At 49.4% G+C, this 18,725-nt stretch overlaps 1 protein-coding gene and 1 pseudogene across 2 annotated transcripts; both read right to left on the minus strand.

Annotated features, from left to right (window-relative positions):
- Positions 1-801: 801 nt before the first annotated feature.
- On the minus strand, positions 802-7,917 carry PSMB6 (proteasome 20S subunit beta 6). The gene is made up of 6 exons (XM_081168204.1): positions 7,766-7,917; positions 4,635-4,702; positions 3,261-3,392; positions 2,031-2,160; positions 1,711-1,855; positions 802-1,045 (listed from the first exon to the last, which is right to left on the minus strand). Exons 1-6 carry the CDS (start codon positions 7,847-7,849, stop codon positions 918-920), a joined length of 687 nt encoding a protein of 228 aa, XP_081024330.1. The 5' UTR covers positions 7,850-7,917; the 3' UTR covers positions 802-917.
- Positions 7,918-13,122: 5,205 nt separating this feature from the next.
- On the minus strand, positions 13,123-18,581 carry LOC308572167 (2-acylglycerol O-acyltransferase 3-like; annotated as a pseudogene). The gene is made up of 7 exons (XR_014013406.1): positions 17,984-18,581; positions 17,566-17,673; positions 16,314-16,384; positions 15,919-16,123; positions 15,106-15,278; positions 13,904-14,106; positions 13,123-13,348 (listed from the first exon to the last, which is right to left on the minus strand). The product of XR_014013406.1 is annotated as a 2-acylglycerol O-acyltransferase 3-like (transcript).
- Positions 18,582-18,725: the final 144 nt, after the last annotated feature.

The raw sequence follows: 18,725 nt of genomic DNA on the forward strand, positions 1-18,725 counted from the left end.
GCACCCCAGCCAGATGGACGGGGCATAAATAATAAAATTATTATTATTACTCCTCCCCACTGGGCCCTGAAGCTGCCTGGGTCACAGGGCCTCTCAGCCCAACCTACCTCGCAGGCTCGTGGTGGGGATGGTTATATATTCCTTGCTACCCTGCCTTTCCCCCTGACAAGACTCGAGGCGGCTTGCCGAGGAAAAAGCTGAAAATGCAGAAGACGTGTGAGTTATTGAAGGAGCAGAGAGAGAACCATGTACGCTACCTTAAAATGAAATACCGTGAAAATCCCTGGAACGAGAAGGAATCGACTAGAAATATTATCTTATGGAAATAAACTAAATAATACAAATCAAAAAGCTTAAGGGAAAAAATTAGAAAAACCTAAAATTGAACAAGGCCTTAACGGGATGCCGGCTGCAAACCTCGCTTCACTGAACTATTCCGTTTCCTCGGAAGGAAATAGAAAAATCATAAATCTTAAATGACCAAAATTCAAAAAAGGGGGGTAAAACTCCCAAAAATTCTGAAGTATTGTAATCCTTCACCTAGGTCGAGCTATAAAACTTTTTGATTTTTATTCTTTAGTTTATTTCTATAAGATAATATTTCTAGTCGATTCCTTCTCATTTCAGGGATTTTCACGGCATTTCATTTTGTTTTGCGCGATTTCTCGGTCTGTTTTCTACTGCGTTCGCTACCTTGAGCTCCTTGCAGGGAAAAAGGGGGATATAAACACAACGGTAATTCTGACCCCCCCATTCCATCCCGACAAAACCTGGGCGTTTGAGAGGAACCGTCAAAGGGGCTTTGTTTCCGACTCCCACATTTTAATGCGGCATCAAACCAATCTGACAGCAGAACAAAATACGGACTCCCCGAACCCCTCCGCTTCCTGCCTGAGGCCCCCCCAACCCGCCGCTTTTCAGAGGGTGGAGAAGCGGGGCAAGTCGTTTCCCAGGATGACCTTGCGCTCCACGCCGTCCTTGGTGATGGCCGCCAGGCGGATGACCCCCCCGCTGGAGCCGTCGCGGTCCATGGCCAGGGCGAGGGCTGGAAGAGAGGAGAGTGAATGAGATGAAAAAAATGTTGAAATATACATTTATAAAGAAACCAGAAGCATTTTTACTGGGCATTGTTGGGAATGATATAAACAGAAAGGAATGTAAGCTATTTTTATACCAATAACAGCAGCAAGAATATTACTGGCCCAAAAATGGAAGGAAGAAGAATTACCGACGATCGAAGAATGGAGGATGAAGTTAATGGACTATGCAGAATAAGATAAACTAACAGGAAGGATTCGAAACCGGCGGGACCGGAAATTCACGGAAGACTGGAGTAAATTTACAGACTATTTGAAAAGTATTTGTGAAGATCAGACGACGTTTGTAGGTTTCCAAGAAGTTTTGTGAGGAGTATTATTGGAAGTATTGCAAAAATGGAGAAGGATGATTTGTTAAGAGATGTAAAGGCAATATAAAGTTAAGAAATGCGTAAGAAGTGGTGAAAATGGTGGATCATCAGAGGTGCTGATGGAAGTCTAAAAAGACTGTATAAGTGATATGTTTTGTGGTACACTTTATAATTTATATGTTAAAATCAACAAAAATTATTTTTTTAAAAAAAGGAAGAGATGAGAGTGAGGCAGGACACCCCCAGGAGGACTGGGAGACCCCCCCACCCCAATTTGAGGGGCCCCCGTTCTGCATCCTTACCGTTGGCTGCAAAGCTCAGACACTCCTCCTTGCTCATCCCCGGCTTGTAAGTGGCGTCGACGAAGCCGTAGATGTAGGAGCTGCCCGAGCCCCCGATGGAGAAGGGCTGGCGGACCATCATGCCCCCCATGGGGACAGAGTACACCTGGGAAGGGGGGGGGGGAGACACAGTTATGAGCCAGTCCAGAGGATACAGCCCCCGCCTCCCATCAGGGCTCAGAGAGTCAAGCATAGGCTGCCCGTGCCGGGGATCCAGGCCTGGCCCTGTGGGTGGGCCCACAGCCTGCGTGCTTGCTAGGGGGGCAGCCCCCCCATCTCACCTGTCCCCCTTTACGCTTGTCCCAGCCGGCCACCAGGATCCCGGCCGTGAGGTCCTCTCGGTAGCGGTAGCACATCTCCTTGAAGAGGCTGGCAGCTGTGTGCACCAGTGGGCGCTCGTCCAGTTCAATGCTGTGCAGAATTTTTTTTTGGGGGGGGGGGAGAAGAGAAACGGGTCATGCACAGAGCAAGCAGGGCGGAGACTGGCACCCACGCAGGCCCCACACCACCAACTCTAGGGTGTAGAAAAGGCTTCTTCTGAGTTCCCCAGAAATCTTCGGGACCACCTCTCCTGGTCTGCCCCACAGAGGACCTTAAGGTCCATGCATAGTTTAGAGGTCCAGGCCCTAAGGAAGTCAGACTGTCCTCCCCCAGGGCCAGGGCCTTCTCAGTGGTGGCTTCGACCTGGTGGAACGCTCTGTTCCATGAGACCAGGGCCCTGCAGGATTTAACCTCCTTCCGCCTGGCCTGTAAGACAGAGCTATTCCGCCTGGCTTTCAATTTGAATTCAGCCTGATCTTTTATTCCCCTTCCTTCCCTCCTTCTCCCCTTTTTACGAAGATAACCCGCTCTGGGATCCCACAGCGAATTCTCCCCTGGGCTCCTCGCTGGCCCAAGTAGGACTAATTCAGCCAGCTAGTCCTGGCGATTATCTAATGTTTATTTCCCCTAAATTCATTTTTGAATTTTATTGTTATTCATGTTTTTATAATTTTATAATTGTTTTAAATTTGTTGTTAGCCACCCTGAGCCCGGTTTTATTATTATTATTATTATTATTATTATTATTATTATTATTATTATTATTATTATTATCCTGGTGTGCTCTGGTCCATGGGGTCACGAAGAGTTGGACACGACTAAACAACAACAATTATTCTCCTGTGGCCTTCGTTCGTAAGCTGGAGTAGAGGGCCCTTGGGCGTCCCTTCCCGCTTGACGGTTCTACAATTCCCCAAAGTTAAAGCATTAGATCCATGTCTCTGGATTCTTCAAGCCCTGCCCCATGAGAACTCCTGACTTGGCAGAATCTCCAGGTGGGAAGAACGTTCCCCAAGAACTGCAAGATCATACGTTAACAGGCCTATCCTTCTTCCAGAGCCGAGTTTTGTCACCAAGTGAAAAAGAGTGTGGGTCCGTGGAGCCCCGGCAGGTCTGCAGGCTCAGGGGGGCCAGAAATGTGCTGCCCCCCCACCTACCTCCCCTGCCCCCAGCGCCCCCACCCTCCGTACCTGTGGAAGCCCAGCTGGTATGTAACGGCGTCCGCGATGGCCTGGGTGTCGGCAGCGGAGCCCGAACGGCAGCAGAAAATGTGGTCGTGGATCTGCGTCAGCTTGTCTGTGACGCGGTTGGCGATGTATGAACTGCAAGAGGGAGGCGGGGGGGGGGGGCATCAGCGTTGGGAGTTCACGGCCCACAAAGGATTTCAGGGCGGCTGCGTCCGAGGGGCCCAGAAGCCGCCCATAACCTCCCGAGCCGGAAGGGGAAATCACACGTTGGAAGCTGTCCTATTACAGCGTCTCGCGCCCCTCCTCACGACCCACCTCGCTCAGCCAGCGTCCCCCCTGACCTGCCTCTCAAGGGTCTCAAGAAAGTGGTCTCTCTCCCAGCCCCACACAGGGATACTGCTGGGGCCTCTGGGGCCTCCTGCGTGCAATGAAGGGGCTCTGATGCCCCCTCCCTCAGAGTCAGAGGAAGATTCCAGTCCTCGTTGCTCTGGAGAAAGCGCAGAATTGAAAAGGGCTCCAGAAAGCAGCTTCACATTAACTCAGACCTCAATGCCCGGCAGAAATGGCTCACTGCATTGCTGATTTGTTTAAGAGCAATGAGTTGCTTTGCATTTTGCAGTGCTTGTTATGTAACTAGGCTAAGGCTAAAAGGGACGCGGGTGGCGCTGTGGGTTAAACCACAGAGCCTGGGACTTGCCGATCTGAAGGTTGGCGGTTCGAATCCCCGCAATGACGGGGTGAGCTCCCGTTGCTCGGTCCCTGCTCCTGCCAACCTAGCAGTTCGGAAGCACCTCAAAGTGCATGTATATAAATAGGTACCTCTCTGGCGGGAAGGTAAACGGCGTTTCCGTGCGCTGCTCTGGTTCGCCAGAAGTGGCTTAGTCATGCTGGCCACATGACCTGGAAGCTGTACGCTGGCTCCCTTGGCCAGTAAAGCGAGATGAGCGCTGCAACCCCAGAGTCGGCCACAACTGGACCTAATGGTCAGGGTCTCTTTACCTTTACCTAGCCCTTGTACTAATTGCGCCCCTTTACCTTTAGGCTAAGGCTGCTTGCAGTAAAGCTTTGAAACTCTCTTTTTTTATTTAAGCAATGGCTTTCCAGGGTTTCAGGCAAGGTGCCATTCCCAGCCCTACCCATGAAGCTAAGGCCTTCTGCATGCAGGACAGGTGCTCGACTGCTGAGCTATGGCCCTTCACAAAATAGTGCCATCTTCTTGCTGTTGCAATTCCTCTTATTATTCTTCCCGGGATGGCATTCTGCTCCCAGCCACCTGAGAACAGAGGGGAATGCCTCCCAGGGAAAGCAATGTGGAGTTGGTTTTCTGAGAGGGTGCTGGGAGGCCCTTCACACAGCCACCCCCCTTCCCCCACTCACCCCGTGGTGGTCCTGGAGTCAGCACCGATGACGACCCCACCGTCAAACTCCACAGCCATGATGGTTGTCTGAGGAAGGGGAGGAAGAGGGTGAGGAACAAGCAAGGACCGTGGGGCCAAGCCCAGATCTCGAGGGCTTGCTGGAATCATAGATTTGCAGAGCTGCAAGGGCTCCAAAGGGTCATCCAGCCTAACCCCCGCAATGCAAGAAGGGAGGAGGAAATCCCACCAGCTGCAGCTTCTTCCACTGCTGCCGTCTGGGTTGGGAAAAGGAAGGGCGATGTCACGCAGAGCTTTAAAAAAGGATTGGGTGAATTAATGGTGGAAAAGAGAGCTCTTGAGGTTGGAGGCCTCAATGCTTCTGAATTGCTGTGAATAACTCAGTTATTGTGCTCAGATTCTGCCTGCTGGTTTCTAAGAGGCTGGTTTTTTTTATGTGGCAGAGTGCAAAGCTCTGGTTATTATTTTCACAGTGTGATTTATTTTATTTTGCTTTACACATCTTGCTTTGTGATGGCTTCGGGTATACACAAACCAACCAACACTATTCTCGCCCCCCCCCCCTTAATTGTGACAGCATTTAGTTGCAAATATGTTTGGCTGCTGCCCTGGGCAAGGAAAAGCGGCTGACAAATTCAACAGGTAAACGATGACAGCCGCAGGGGCAGTGATGGAGCAGGGCTTCTGGGAGAGACCAGGGTTCGACTCCTGCACCCTGCCATGAATCTCGCTTGTGGAGGGAGGTCTCCTGGGGCCAGTCGCTGCCTCTCTCTCAGCCCAACCCACACAGCAAAGCTGTTGTGAGGATAAAATAGAAGACGGCGGTAGAGAGACCCATGTGTATATGCTGCCTTGAGGTCTTTGGAGGAAAAAAAGGGCAGGATATAAAACGCAGCGAAGGGGCCTTCCTTACATACCTTTAGGGCAGGCACCCCCAAACTTGGTCCTCCAGCTGTTTTGAGACTACAACTCCCATCATCCCTAGCTAACAGGACCAGCGGTCAGGGATGATAGGAATTGTAGTCCCAAAACATCTGGAGGGCCAAGTTTGGGGATGCCTGCTTTAGGGGGCGAAAACATTCCTCTTCCACCAGGCCTTGGGCTGACTACCATCCTATGTATTTTTAAATGTGCTTTTTGGGGGGAGCATTGTTTTCTTCTTATTTTTATTATGTATTTTACATTCTCAGCTTGTACACTCACGCAGCATACAAATTTAATAAATAACAATAGGACAGTAATAATAAATAACTGGTAAGTTGTCCTCTGTGAGTCTACCAGGGAGCAAGCCTGCCTGTGCGGGGTGGAGAGAGAGGGTTGCCACCTTTGTTCTGGCAAAATACAGTGTGTGTGTGGGGGGTGCTTTTTATTCTTAATCTAGTTCTGAAGGGACTTCAAAGCAATCCATTACAAACTACTGCAGCCTCTGTGATCTGTCTCCCTCTATCACACACACAGGCACAAGAATTTGTGAATGTGTCTGTGCTTGGCTATGCAGAGCTTAGACACGGACATTGGGGGGCGGTCCCTAAATGGCCATCGAGAGGGAGATAAGAAACCCGAAATGCGGGACGAAGCTCCTCCAAGGCAGCACGACGAAGCCTTATAATAATAATAGTAATAATAAAAATAAATTTTATTTATACCCCACCTTCCCCGGGCTCAGGGCAGCTGACACCAGTAAAATTACAGTAAAACCATAATGGGGGGGAAACAATTTAAAATACAGGTTAAAATGCAATTTAAAATGCAGCCTCATTTTAATGGTTGAATATGCAGAGCTGGCTAAGATGCCGGGAAAGATTCGGAATCGGTGTGATGGTGTGATGAACTGTTTCAAAAAGACTGGGGTAAATTTATACTTTATATGAAAGAAAATTGTAGACAGTTGAAAACGCTTGTAGGTTTGAGTTGAAGTGTTTTGTAATGGGAAATTAAGGAGCTGATTCACATGTAAGAAGGTGATTGCTAAAAGATTGACATAAGGTAAAAAAAGTGGATACAGGTATGCGAAGAAATTGGTCAAGGTGTGTGGAAGTCTGTTAGAGGGAGGGAAGGAAGTTGATGCTTTATTTAAGCAATGCTTTAAGTTAGGGATTCTATTTTTCTTTGATTTTTGATATGTAATGAAATACAGAAAACTTAGTATACCTGAAGGAGCGTCTCCACCCCCATCGTTCAGCCCGGACACTGAAGTCCAGTGCCGAGGGCCTTCTCGGTGGTACCCTCACTGTGAGAAGTGAGGCTACAGGGAACCAGGCACAGGGCCTTCTCGGTGGTGGCACCCGCCCTGTGGAACGCCCTCCCACCAGATGTCAAAGAGAAAAACAACTACCAGACTTTTAGAAGACATCTGAAGGCAGCCCTGTTCAGGGAAGTTTTTAATGTTTAATAGGTTATTGTATTTTCATATTCTGTTGGGAGCCACCCAGAGTGGCTGGGGAAACCCAGCCAGATGGGCGGGGTATAAATAATTATCATTATTATTAATAATAATAATAACAATACAGTGGTACCTCGGGTTAAGAACTTAATTTGTTCCGGAGGTCTGTTCTTAACCTGAAAGTGCTCTTAACCTGAAGCACCACTTAAGCTAATGGGGCCTCCCGCTGCTGCCGTGCCGCTGGAGCACGATTTCTGTTCTCATCCTGAAGCAAAGTTCTTAACCCGAGGTACTATTTCTGGGTTAGCGGAGTGCGTAACCTGAAGCGTCTGTAACCTGAGGTACCACTGTAATTATATTAAAATAAAATAAAATGCAGCCTCCTTTTAAAAAGTAGCCCACGGATCCAAACCATAAGGGGAGGGAAACCTCGGGGTCAGACTGAGTCCAGACCAAAGGCCTCTTTGGCATCGAAAGGGGGGGCTATCCCGCATTACACAGGGCAGGGGGGCCACCCTGGGGGGGGACACGAGGCGCTGACTCCCAGGCCAGCCAGGCAGCACAGAGGGGGGGGGCAGCCTCTTCGGGGCAGGGCCCCGGGCCCCCTGACCCCCTCCTTCTCCCCCCCACCCACGAGAAAAGGAGGCAGGACCTGCTCCCCCCCCAGGCCTGGGCCTCCCTGGCGGGGTTGTTGTGGGGCGGGGGGGGCGGAGGCGGCGAGGGGAGCCCCCCCTCCCTCCCGGACTCACCCCGGTGGTGACGGCCTGCTGGGTCCAGTCCGGGCAGCGCGCCTCCATTCCGACGCTCGGCCTCAGCATCGCCGGCGCCGCCATCTTGGATCTGAGCGACGGCACTGTCGCGAAACTGCCCAGCCATGGCGCGCGGCGCGCTTTGCGGCGCAGGAGGGAGAGCCGCGCACCCAGAGCTGCGAGCGGGCGAAGAGGGGCGGCCTCTGCGGCCAGTTTCCGGGTCCCGATTGATGGGGAGGGGTCGCGCCGCAGAGATACAAATTATAGAGGGGGCGCCTGCGCCGAGTCTCCGGGTTTTATGTCTTCTCTCGCTTTCTTTTAATTTTTACCAAAAGTTTCCAAAGAACATCACATTTTCTTATCTTATACAATATTTTGGGCTTCCATCAACCACATCTGAAGACCACATAACACCAGTCCTGAAAGACCTACATTGGCTCCCAGGACATTACAGAGCACAATTCAAAGTGTTGGTGCTGACCTTGAAAGCCCTAAACGGCCTCAAAGGCCCAGTATATCTGAAGGAGCGTCTCCACCCCGGACACCGGGGTCCCTCTCCCAAGGGCCTTCTGGCGGTTCCCTCCCTGCGAGAAGTGAAGTTACAGGGAACCAGGCGGAGGGCCTTCTCGGTGGTGGCGCCCACCCTGTGGAACGCCCTCCCACCAGATGTCAAAGCAATAAACAACTACCAGACTTTTAGAAGACATCTGAAGGCAGCCCTGTTTAGGGAAGCTTTTAATGTATGACATTTTAGTGTGTTTTTGGTCTCTGTGGAAGCCACCCAGAGTGGCTGGGGAAACACAGCCAGATGGGCGGGGTACGAATAATAAATTATTATTATTATTATTATTATTATTATTATTATTATTATTATTATTATTTAATCTTTAACACTTAATCTGTATTTCATTAATTTCACTATTGCTTTTAACAGTCCTTCACTAATAATTCCCTTTATTCTTTTCTCTGCCATATTTCGCGTAGTCCTCAGGAACTAAACAAAAAAAATTCCTTCCAGTAGCACCTTAAAGACCAACTAAGTTAGTTCTTGGTATGAGCTTTCGTGTGCATGCACACTTCTTCAGATACACTGAAACAGAAGTTGCCAGATCCTTCTATATAGTGAGAAGGTGGGGATCAACAGAGCCAGACTGATACCCGGAGAGAACTTGCTGCAAGACAGACCCAAAAAAGAAAACAACAGAACACCTCTAGTCATCACATACAGCTCCCAAGTTAAAACAGTACAACGCATCATCCGAGATCTACAACCTCTCCTGGACAATGACAGTTCTCTTTCTCAAGCTCTGGGAGGAAGACCTTTCATTGCCTACAGACAGCCACCCAATCTTAAACAACTCCTAACCCACAATAATACTACAACCAGACTTAACACAGACACTGGCACCAGAGCCTGCAATAAACCCAGATGCCAACTTTGCTGCCACATACACCCGGACAACACCATTACTGGCCCCAACAACATCACACATACCATCTCGGGACTATTTAATTGCTCATCGTCTAACATTGTGTATGCCATCAAATGCCAACAGTGTCCTTCAGCTCTCTATATTGGACAAACAGGCCAAACCTTACGCCAAAGAATAAACGGACATAAATCTGACATCAAGAATCACAGAACAGAGAAACCAGTAGGAGAACACTTCAATCTCCCAGGACATTCTATACAAGATCTCAAAGTAGCTGTTTTACTACAAAGGAATTTCAGAAATAGACTGGAAAGAGAAGCTGCTGAATTGCAACTCATTACCAAACTTAAAACCATGAAAAGACCTGGGCTGAACAAAGACATTGGATTCTTATCTCATTATACATGACTAAGCCATTTTTCACCTTCTCACCCCTTGCCTTTTCCTGTAAGACCTATTACAGTCGTTAAGAGTCGTCAACAGGCTCTCTCAGCTATCTGCCAATCTCCCATTCCCACCACCCTTCTGAGTAATACCCCTCCCCACCTTCTCACTATATAGAAGGATCTGGCAACTTCTGTTTCAGTGTATCTGAAGAAGTGTGCATGCACACGAAAGCTCATACCAAGAACTAACTTAGTTGGTCTTTAAGGTGCTACTGGAAGGAATTTTTTTATTTACACCTATCTGTAACTGGAACCTCAGGAACTAAGTATTTGTCATTACAAAAGGCTGGCCAGGCTCCCCAGGGTATCCAATCAAGTGAGCATTAACAGGTAACCTGCCAGACAGGAGGTAAACAACACATTCAGATTTCTGCTGTAGAACACCTTTCCTGTGATGTAGGTATGATGTTTCTGGGGGGTGGTCTTGGACTCCAGGGCAGGGAATTTAAAATGTCTATATGAGGGTGGGCACACCTTGGTTCTGGGTCTTCCTTCTTCTCCTGCGTGTGAAGGGGGCACCCTGTTGCAACAGATCAATAAAGATCAGGCTTACGAGCTGCTTTGCTTCTCAATAGTCTCTGCTTGGCCTCTGTTATGTTCTTTGACCAATGGAGAACCTGCAAAGGACTCTATAAGGGCTCTTGTGTCCCCCATAAGGGAATACGGGCAGATTTTCGTTTATCACACTGCTTAGCTCTGCAAATGTGCCAGCAGTTTTATTGCACTATTGGGGGTGGAGCTGCAGGACCATTAAGTCTTTGATTTTAAACCTTGCTTTAAAATGGAGGGGTGGGATTCATCCCTTGCCCTTTTTGCCAGTGGCTGCAGACCCTCCAACATCCTGGGGAGCAAAATCCCCTGAGTTTTTGTGTGAAGGGGGGGGGGGAGATGCTCGTTTTTCCGGCGCTCTGAAGCAACCCACCAAACTCCTGCCAGAGCACTAGACTGAAAAAGGACCGTGTTTCGGTCCAGCGTTCTGGTATAAGCCAGAGTGTCAGACCAAGTTTACGGCATGTAGCGCCTTAAAAGAGAATATTATGAAAATGATCTACAGGTGGTACATGACCCCAGTCAAGCTTGCCAAAATCTACCATTTGCCCGATAATAAATGTTGGAAATGTAAAGAAACTGAAGGTACATTCTTTCACCTTTGGTGGACGTGCCCAAGGATTAAGGCTTTCTGGGAGATGATCTATAATGAATTGAAAAAGGTATTTAAATATACCTTCCTGAAGAAACCAGAGGCCTTTCTCCTGGGCATAGTCGGCCAATCGGTGTTAAAGAAGGACAGAACTTTCTTCATGTACGCTACAACAGCAGCAAGAATACTTATTGCAAAGTTTTGGAAGACACAAGATCTACCCACCCTGGAAGAATGGCAGATGAAGGTGATGGATTACATGGAATTGGCGGAAATGACCGGCAGAATCCGAGACCAGGGAGAAGAGTCGGTGGAAGAAGATTGGAAGAAATTTAAGGACTATTTACAGAGATATTGTAAAATTAATGAATGTTAGAATGATGTTAGATTGAAATTAAGTGGTTTCTAGCTATAATGGTATAAAAGAATATGAAAAAATGGTTTTTTATAAGTAAAAATTCAAGGTTATAATAATTTAAGATTAAAGATCAGGTTAAAATAAAGAGGGAAAGAAATTGCTGAACTAATAAATACAACTGGAATACAAAAAAGGGAGGTATGAGGAGGTCCAGGAAACAAGTAATTGAAAAATAAGTGATGAAAAGATTGACTGATTTTAACTGTTTTTATTTGTATTTTTTCTTTTTCCTTTTTCTATTTTGTAATATTGTAAAAACCCTAATAAAAAATTTATTAAAAAAACCACAACAACAGAGTGCCAGACCAAGAACGCTGGACGTTCTGGCATCGCTTCAGAAGCCGGGTTTGGCTTCTGTAATTCCAGAATGTCCCACTTAAAACGGGGCAGTTGAGTGGAGGTCAGAATCTCCTTTCTTGCAATTTGAAGCCATGTGAGTCCTGCTCTCCAGAGCAGCGGAAAACAAGCCTGTTCCTGTAGTGATCAGGTAGGATTGCTTAGAGCAGGGGTCTGCAACCCGCGGCTCCGGAGCCGCATGTGGCTCTTTTACACCTTTGCTGCGGCTCCGGGGCGGATACTAGCGAGGGGAGGAGGCGCATTGTGCGCCCCGACACTCCCCACTCTGGCGGGCGCTGTACTGGCTGTGACGTCGCATGGGGGTGGTGCGTGCGTTAGTCACGCACTGTCCCGACGTCGCCTTCCTGCCCAACTGCCCGCTACATTGTAAGGGGCATGTACGCTGGTCACTGCATTGAAAGGGGGCATGTATTCTGGTCACTGTTTTGAAGGGGAGTGAAGAACACACACACAAATAAAGGTAACTTGTTAATTTAACGTTTATTTCTATGAGGAGGAGTAATTCTGAGGGGTCAAACAAAGAAATAATAAAAAAGTGACAAAAAAGTTATTTTTATAATGACGAGTTTTGCGGCTCCCAGTTTTTCCCCCCCTTCGGAAACGGGTCCAAGTGGCTCTTTTTGTCTTAAAGGTTGCAGACCCCTGGATTAAAACTACCAGCAGAGGGCAGCACACAACTTGAATGTTGGGCCGACAGCAGTTGGGCAGATGCTGGACCAGATAGAAAATCAGTGTCAGGAATGGCGATAAAATTTGGAAATGCACTAATTGGTTGGAGATCAAGAAAGCAATCACTTATAGCTTTAAGTTCAACTGAATCTGAGTTCAATGCATTATCAGATGTATGTAGAGAACTGGAATTTTATAAGCAACTGGTACAAGAATTGTTTGGAGAATGTTCCCTACCTATCAGAGTGTGGGAAGACAATCAACCTTGTATTAAACTAGCTAAATCAGGTCAATTCAAGGCACACACAAAACACTTGGATATCCGTTATCAAAATGTATGCCAAAGTGTAAAACAAGGTTTAATTGAACTAAAGTATTGTCCAAGCAAAGAAAATATCGCAGACGGTTTTACAAAAGCTTTGAGTCCGCAATCTCATAAATGCTTCTGTTCAGGTTTAAATTTGAATTAAGGTTGGTACAGCTCAGTGTTACGAGCGAGAGGGGGTGTTGGTATTAAAGGGTTAAGAGGCTCTAATCAAGACGCTCTAATCACTGAGCAGCTGGAGGTCATTAAGCTTCCAGGAATGTGAGTTTGTATAAATAGTCAGCTCACTCGTGTGTTTGCCCCTCTCCCCCTTTTCCCCTTTCTTTTCTTTTGGGGCGTGTTTGCTGAAATGTGTGATCCTTCACCAGGGTTTTTTTTGTTTTGTGTAAATAAACCTTTTATTTGAGTTCCAAACCGCTTGCTCCAAGATTCCTTTATTGAAAAGATGCTGACTCTCCAGCCCTTCTTGAGCCGCTGTGCGAAATGCTCTGCTGTAATGGGACATTGTGGCATTGGAAGCGCACTGGACATTTGCTTAGCATTAAACTAATTAAAGTTTAATGGGACAGACTCCCGCGTGTCTCCCCCCATCACAACCTTGTGTCCCCTGATGCTGCTTCGGGTCAAGTCTGGGTCCCTCTAGGTGATGAGGAGCTGCTGGGAGGCCGGGAGGCCGCAGGATTCTTTATGGGCGTCAAAGAGCTCCTTCAGGGCCTCGACGTAGAGAGCGTGGAAGCTGTTCACCTCGTCCTCGGTGGGGCGCAGGCGGCGCGGGACCGGGATAGGCTTCCCCACTGCAGGAAGGAGAGGAAGCATGGACAGTTGGGGGTTCTGCTCTGCCCCTTGCCCCCACCCCATGGCAGCCAGGGCCTCTGCACCCCGGCAGCTTTGCACCCTGGCTTGGGATTCAGGGGTGGGTTCATTGCAGGAATTGAATGGACCCTCGAGGGTCATCCAGCCCAACCCTCTGCAATGCAGGAATTCGTGATTAGTGGCCAACCAACCTTTGCTTAGAAACCTCCAAGGAAGGGGAGAAGGAAGTGTTTGTTTGTGTGTGTGTGTGTGTGTGTGTGTGCGCACGCGCAATCGCAGCTTCCTCCACAGCAAGCCCCATAAAACAAGCCTGCTCATTTGATTCCTGCAGAGGGGTTGGGCTCGATGACCCTTGGGGGTCCCATTCAACTCCACAGGTCTCCGATTCAGTTCGATGAGAGGGCGAAAGCACCACAACCTGCCGTTTTGTACGATGCAGAAGAGTTTGTGGCTCTTTGCAAGCAGGTTGGTGGGTTGGGATTTTGGGGTGCAGGGCGAAGGCTAAGCAAGGGATGGGGAGCCTGCTGGGTCCTTACCCACCACCGTGAGGGGGACAGCCATGGGCAGGAGCCCCCAAGAGGTGCTGGAGAAGAGACCCCTCCCGCTGAAGAGGCAAGGGGCGAAGCCGATCAGCTGCTTGAAACCGAGCTGGAAGCGGCGAACAAAGCTGCCCTCGGGGAAGCGGATCTGTCGGAAAATGTCGTTCTCCCCAAAGGTGTAAACGGGCACCAGGTCAGCCCTGCGAGGAGGAAGAGGAGGAAGAAGGAATGCCGGGTCAGGGAGAGCCTTTAACCCAACCAAGAACCTTGCGAGGGAGGCTAGGCCGGGGGAAGGCAGGGACCTTAGCATATGGAATTCACGGCCTGTTATACATTAAGAGAAAACTATCTTAAAATGCTGTACTCGTGGTATTTAATGGCAGATAAACTGACCAAGATTTATAAAAATGTGTCAAGTAAATGCTAGAAATAGTTAGATGGGTCTTTCTTCCATATGTGGTGGAGACCTAGGAAAGCGAAAGGCTTTTGGGGAAAGATATATAATGAAATGGAGAAAATGTTTAAGTGGTCCGTTCCCAAAAGACCAGGAGCTTTTCTTATAGGCATAATAGGGAGAAATGTAGCATAGAAGATGACTAACCTATTTATTTTTGTGACAACAGCAGCTAGAATATTATATTCACAGAATTATATTAAATTATAATATTTCTTATAATATAATAAATAATAATAATTGGGGAAAAGAGAAGGTCCCAACGAAGGAGGAGTGGCCTTTGAAGGAAATGGACTAGGCAGAAATAGCAAAGCTCACAGCAAAATTAAGAGATCAGAATGATGAACTTTCTACAGAAGGACGGAGGCCGTTTGTGGATTACTTAAAAAACATTACAGTCAAATGAAATCGCGAACCGGACTCAAGATAAAAGCAGAAGAAGAAAAATGACAAAATAATTGTACTAATTTTTTTGTAATAGATGAAGATACAGCACAGTAGCTTTGAGTAAAAAACACTGTGTAGGTGGAAAGTCAGCGGAATTATTTGTTAGGAAGGTTACTGTGAAAATGTATGAAAGATTTGGTAATAAAAAATTATACGGCAAGGAAGGGCAGGGACCTTCCGTTCTCGCAAATTGCTTCATTGGGGCAAAATCCACCAGGAAGCACTGCCATGCTCACTAGGCCGAGATATTGCTGACCTGCACCCAACACCCCCTCAGACACCCCCTCGGTGCCCCTACCCGTGTTGCAGCGCCAAGCGCACAAATCCCTTTCTCCCGTGAAGGCGGATGTGCTGCTCTCCGGGGAAACTGTCCAGCATCTCGGACTCACCCCCCACCACGATGGCCACCGCGTGCCCGGGGGGGGCCACTCAGGAGGAAGTCCAGGGACCTTTTGTTGACCGGGACACCCCCTGGAAGTGGGAGGAAGCAAAGGTTCCTTGCTTTTCAGGGGGTTGGACTAGAGGACCCTCGCAATTCTCCTCCAACTCTGAAATTCTGTGAGTATTAAAGGGCAGAAGTGTGGCTGGCAAAGGATCAGCACGTCTGGAAGCGGTTGGAGGGCAGCTAACAGGTTGAGACTAAATCCCGACAAGACAGAAGTACAGTTTTGGGGGGACAGGAGGTGGGCAGGTGTGGAGGACTCCCTGGTCCTGTGCCCACGAAGGACCAGGTGCGCAACCTGGGAGTCATTCTGGACTCACAGCTGTCCATGGAGGCGCAGGTCAATTCTGTGTATTATTTGCGCAACCAAACGCCCCTTTTCTTTTGCACAGGAGCAAAGAATGACAGGAAAAACAGGCATTCTTGCTGGGGAATTCTATTCCCAGGGGCTCAGGGAAGGCATTCCTGAGTCTGGGGGTGGTTCCTCCCATTGGATGGGCCAGGCAGGTTCTTGAAGATGGTCCTTAGGGGAGGGGCCACCCCACTTCCCCACCCCGACCGGCTAGAAGCACAAGAGGACGTCTTGGCCGCCTGTGCACTCCATGTGTCATGTTCCTAAGGACTTCCCTTGCCCCCATCCTTCTCCATTCCTCGCCCCGTTGGCCTCACCTAAGCTCATCAGGTAGTCCCGGTAGACGGGCATGCAGAACATCCCTGTGTGAGCGGCCAGGCTGGGGCGGAGGCCAGGGAAGGCGCGGGGGAAGCCCGTGGCCTCGGTGCAGAAGGCGGAAAAGGCCCCCGCGCAGATGATCCCGTGGGGGTGGGAGCCCAGGACGTAGTTCCGCGTTGGGGGCAGCTCGGCTGTCTTCACCAGCTGCAAGGCAAGAGGGGCGAGGCCTTTGGCATTTGGACCCCCACCTGAATGTCACATTCAGAGGCCAGCAGCCTTTGACAGCCGCCGCCTCCTCCTTGTCCGTGATCTGGTCTCCAGGGGTTCCAGAGACCCTGGGCATCCTTCTGAGGAAGGTGGACCCTCCTTCGCCCTGCCAGCCCCTTTCTCATACCTTGATGGGGAAATAATCCCGGTGGAGCTCCCAGACTCTCCAGCGCCTCATCCAGTCGCTGCGGCGCCCACCTGCGAAGACAAGAGTCAGAGAACTGTGGGGTTGGAAGGGGACCCCCAGGGGTCATCCAGCCCAACCCTCTGCAATGCAGGAATCGCAGCTGAGGAATCCCTGGCAGGTGACCACCCGATCTCTGCTTAAAAACCTCCCAAGAAGGAGAGCCTGCAGCCTTCCGAGGGAGTCCGCTCCACTGAGGAACAGCCCTAACCCTCAAAAAGTACTTCCTGATGTGGAGTCGGAATCTTCTTTCTTGCCAAGTGAAGTCATGTGTTCAGATCCTGCCCTCTGGAGCCGCAGGAGACCTGCTAGCTCCACCTTCCATGGTCCTGTGGTGCCCTTGAAGGAAGGAGGTCTGGCTGAGGCTGGACCCCCCCCCCCCGCCAGACCTTCCTTCCTACAAAAGCCTTGGCATTGTTGTTGTCCAAATGTGTGTATTTTATTTTATTTTTAGGAACAGCAATGCAGTTTTAAGTTCTTGGATTTTACGAGTTTGTACACCGCTTGGAATGTAAGTCACGGAGACATTTTTGTATTTCAAATACTTAAATTATTATTATTATTATTATTATTATTATTATTATTATTATTATTATTATTATTGTTGTTGTTGTTGTTGTTGTTGTTGTTGTTGTTGTTGTTGTTAGTGTTGGAAGCCACCCAGAGTGGCTGGGGCAGCCCAGCCAGATGGGCAGGGTATAAATAAAATTATAATCAATCAATCAATCAATCAATCAATCAACAATGAGGAGCAAGATGATGCTTGGGGTCCCTTCCAACTCTGATTCTATGTTATATTTTGGGGAGGGTTCGTTTGATTCGTGTCAATTACAGGATATCATGTGTTTTTTATAGTAAAATTTAATAAACAATGATAAATACATAAATACATGCAGCTGATTTTTCTGCCCTCCATACAGAGAGAGAGAGAGAGAGAAATGAAATGTTTTCTGCCATTGTGTCATTTATTGGAGGCTGTCTTGGAAAATAGATAATAGTAAATAGCAGTGAGGAAAACGGGTTTGGGATGGTCGCAAGCTGCCCCAGGGGAAGGGGGTGAGCTGGAGGAGGAGGGGCAGGGCGAGGCAGCAGCTCCAATTGTGTGGGTCTGGGTGTGGGGCTCAGCACCCTTCTCAGACAAGGAGAGGCGCCTTTCACCTGCCCTCCAGGTAGGGTTGGGGGGAATCGAACTCACCTCTCTCTGTTGTGTCCCAGTCGTAGATCCACCAAGCGAAATACAGGACGCTGATAGACCAGTAGGAGGTGAAGAGCAGGTAGACCAGGAGAATGGAGAAGAAGGCACCTGGGGGGGGAGGCCAGAGGCAGGTGAGGGGCAGGCCGGCCCTCCAGGCTGAAAGCTCCCTGGGTGGCGGGGAGGGGTCTGAAGGGGTCGATCTAAGACAGGCTTCCTCAACCTCGGCCCTCTAGGTCCCAGGAGGAGGGGGAGGCATAGCTGCCAACGTTTCCCTTTTTTAAAGGGAAATTCCCTTATTCCGAAAAGGATTCCTCGCAAGAAAAGGGGAAAGTTGACAGCTGTGGGAGGAAGCCAAGCTGCCCCTCTTCCCTGAGCACCCCCTGCCCCTCCCTCCCACCCACCCCAGCTCCCAACTTACCAAAGAAGAGGTAGCTGAGGACCCACTGGAAGACGCTAAGGACCTCCAGGTGTTTCTGCAGAGCCATCTTGGTCGCAGGAAGTGGAAGAGGAAGAGATCCTGGGGAGAAAATCCACGGGGGGGGGGGAGTTGGGGGGGCCTCTGCAGCCTTGGCAGAAGGGAGAGCGTGAAGACGCAGGTGTGTTCAGCACAGGTGGCCTCTGACCTGCATCCCAAAGCCCAGCTGCTCCCCTTCAGCCGTGCCCTCAGGAAGGGGGCAGCATGTGGGGCAGGAGGAGGAGGAGGAGGAAAGAGGCTCACTTGTCCAGGAGAAGATGTTGTCTTGCCCGCGGCTGCAATGCACAAGTCACTCTCTGCCGCCTGCACTTTGGTCCCCAGGTGAGTTGGCAATAAGGACGCTGCTGTCACTCAGGTGAGGCAATGGGGACCTGGCTGAGCTCTCCTCCTCCGGGCTCCAGGAAACTTAAAAAGTCAAGCCCAGCGGCTCCCAAACTCTGTGTGCCCAGAGGCACCCTCAGATTCATTTATTTTGACCCCCAGCCAGGGCACTAGAGCCAGTCGCTCCATCCCCAACAACCAGTAGCTGCCTTGCTGGCCCTCGGTTCCTTCCCCTTGGCCCTCGTCCCAGTTCTGCCCTGCCCTCTTGGCCCATGAGACAAAGGTTGGGGTGCCAGGATCGATTGGCCTGTCTGCCCGCCTCCCTTCTCCAAGCTGCCTCAGATGGAGACCTTTGCCCATCCAC

Source organism: Podarcis bocagei (genome assembly GCF_964188305.1).
Source record: "Podarcis bocagei genome assembly, chromosome: 13".
Lineage (NCBI taxonomy): Eukaryota > Metazoa > Chordata > Lepidosauria > Squamata > Lacertidae > Podarcis > Podarcis bocagei.

Excerpts from the sequence above, each read along its gene's own strand:
- PSMB6 (XM_081168204.1), bottom strand. The coding sequence starts at position 7,849 with ATGGCGGCGCCGGCGATGCTGAGGCCGAGCGTCGGAATGGAGGCGCGC. Across the intron at positions 4,703-7,765 it reads AGCAGGCCGTCACCACCGGG|ACAACCATCATGGCTGTGGA; the intron begins GTGAGTCCGGGA and ends CCCCTTCCTCAG. Across the intron at positions 1,046-1,710 it reads TCTGAGCTTTGCAGCCAACG|CCCTCGCCCTGGCCATGGAC; the intron begins GTAAGGATGCAG and ends CCTCTCTTCCAG.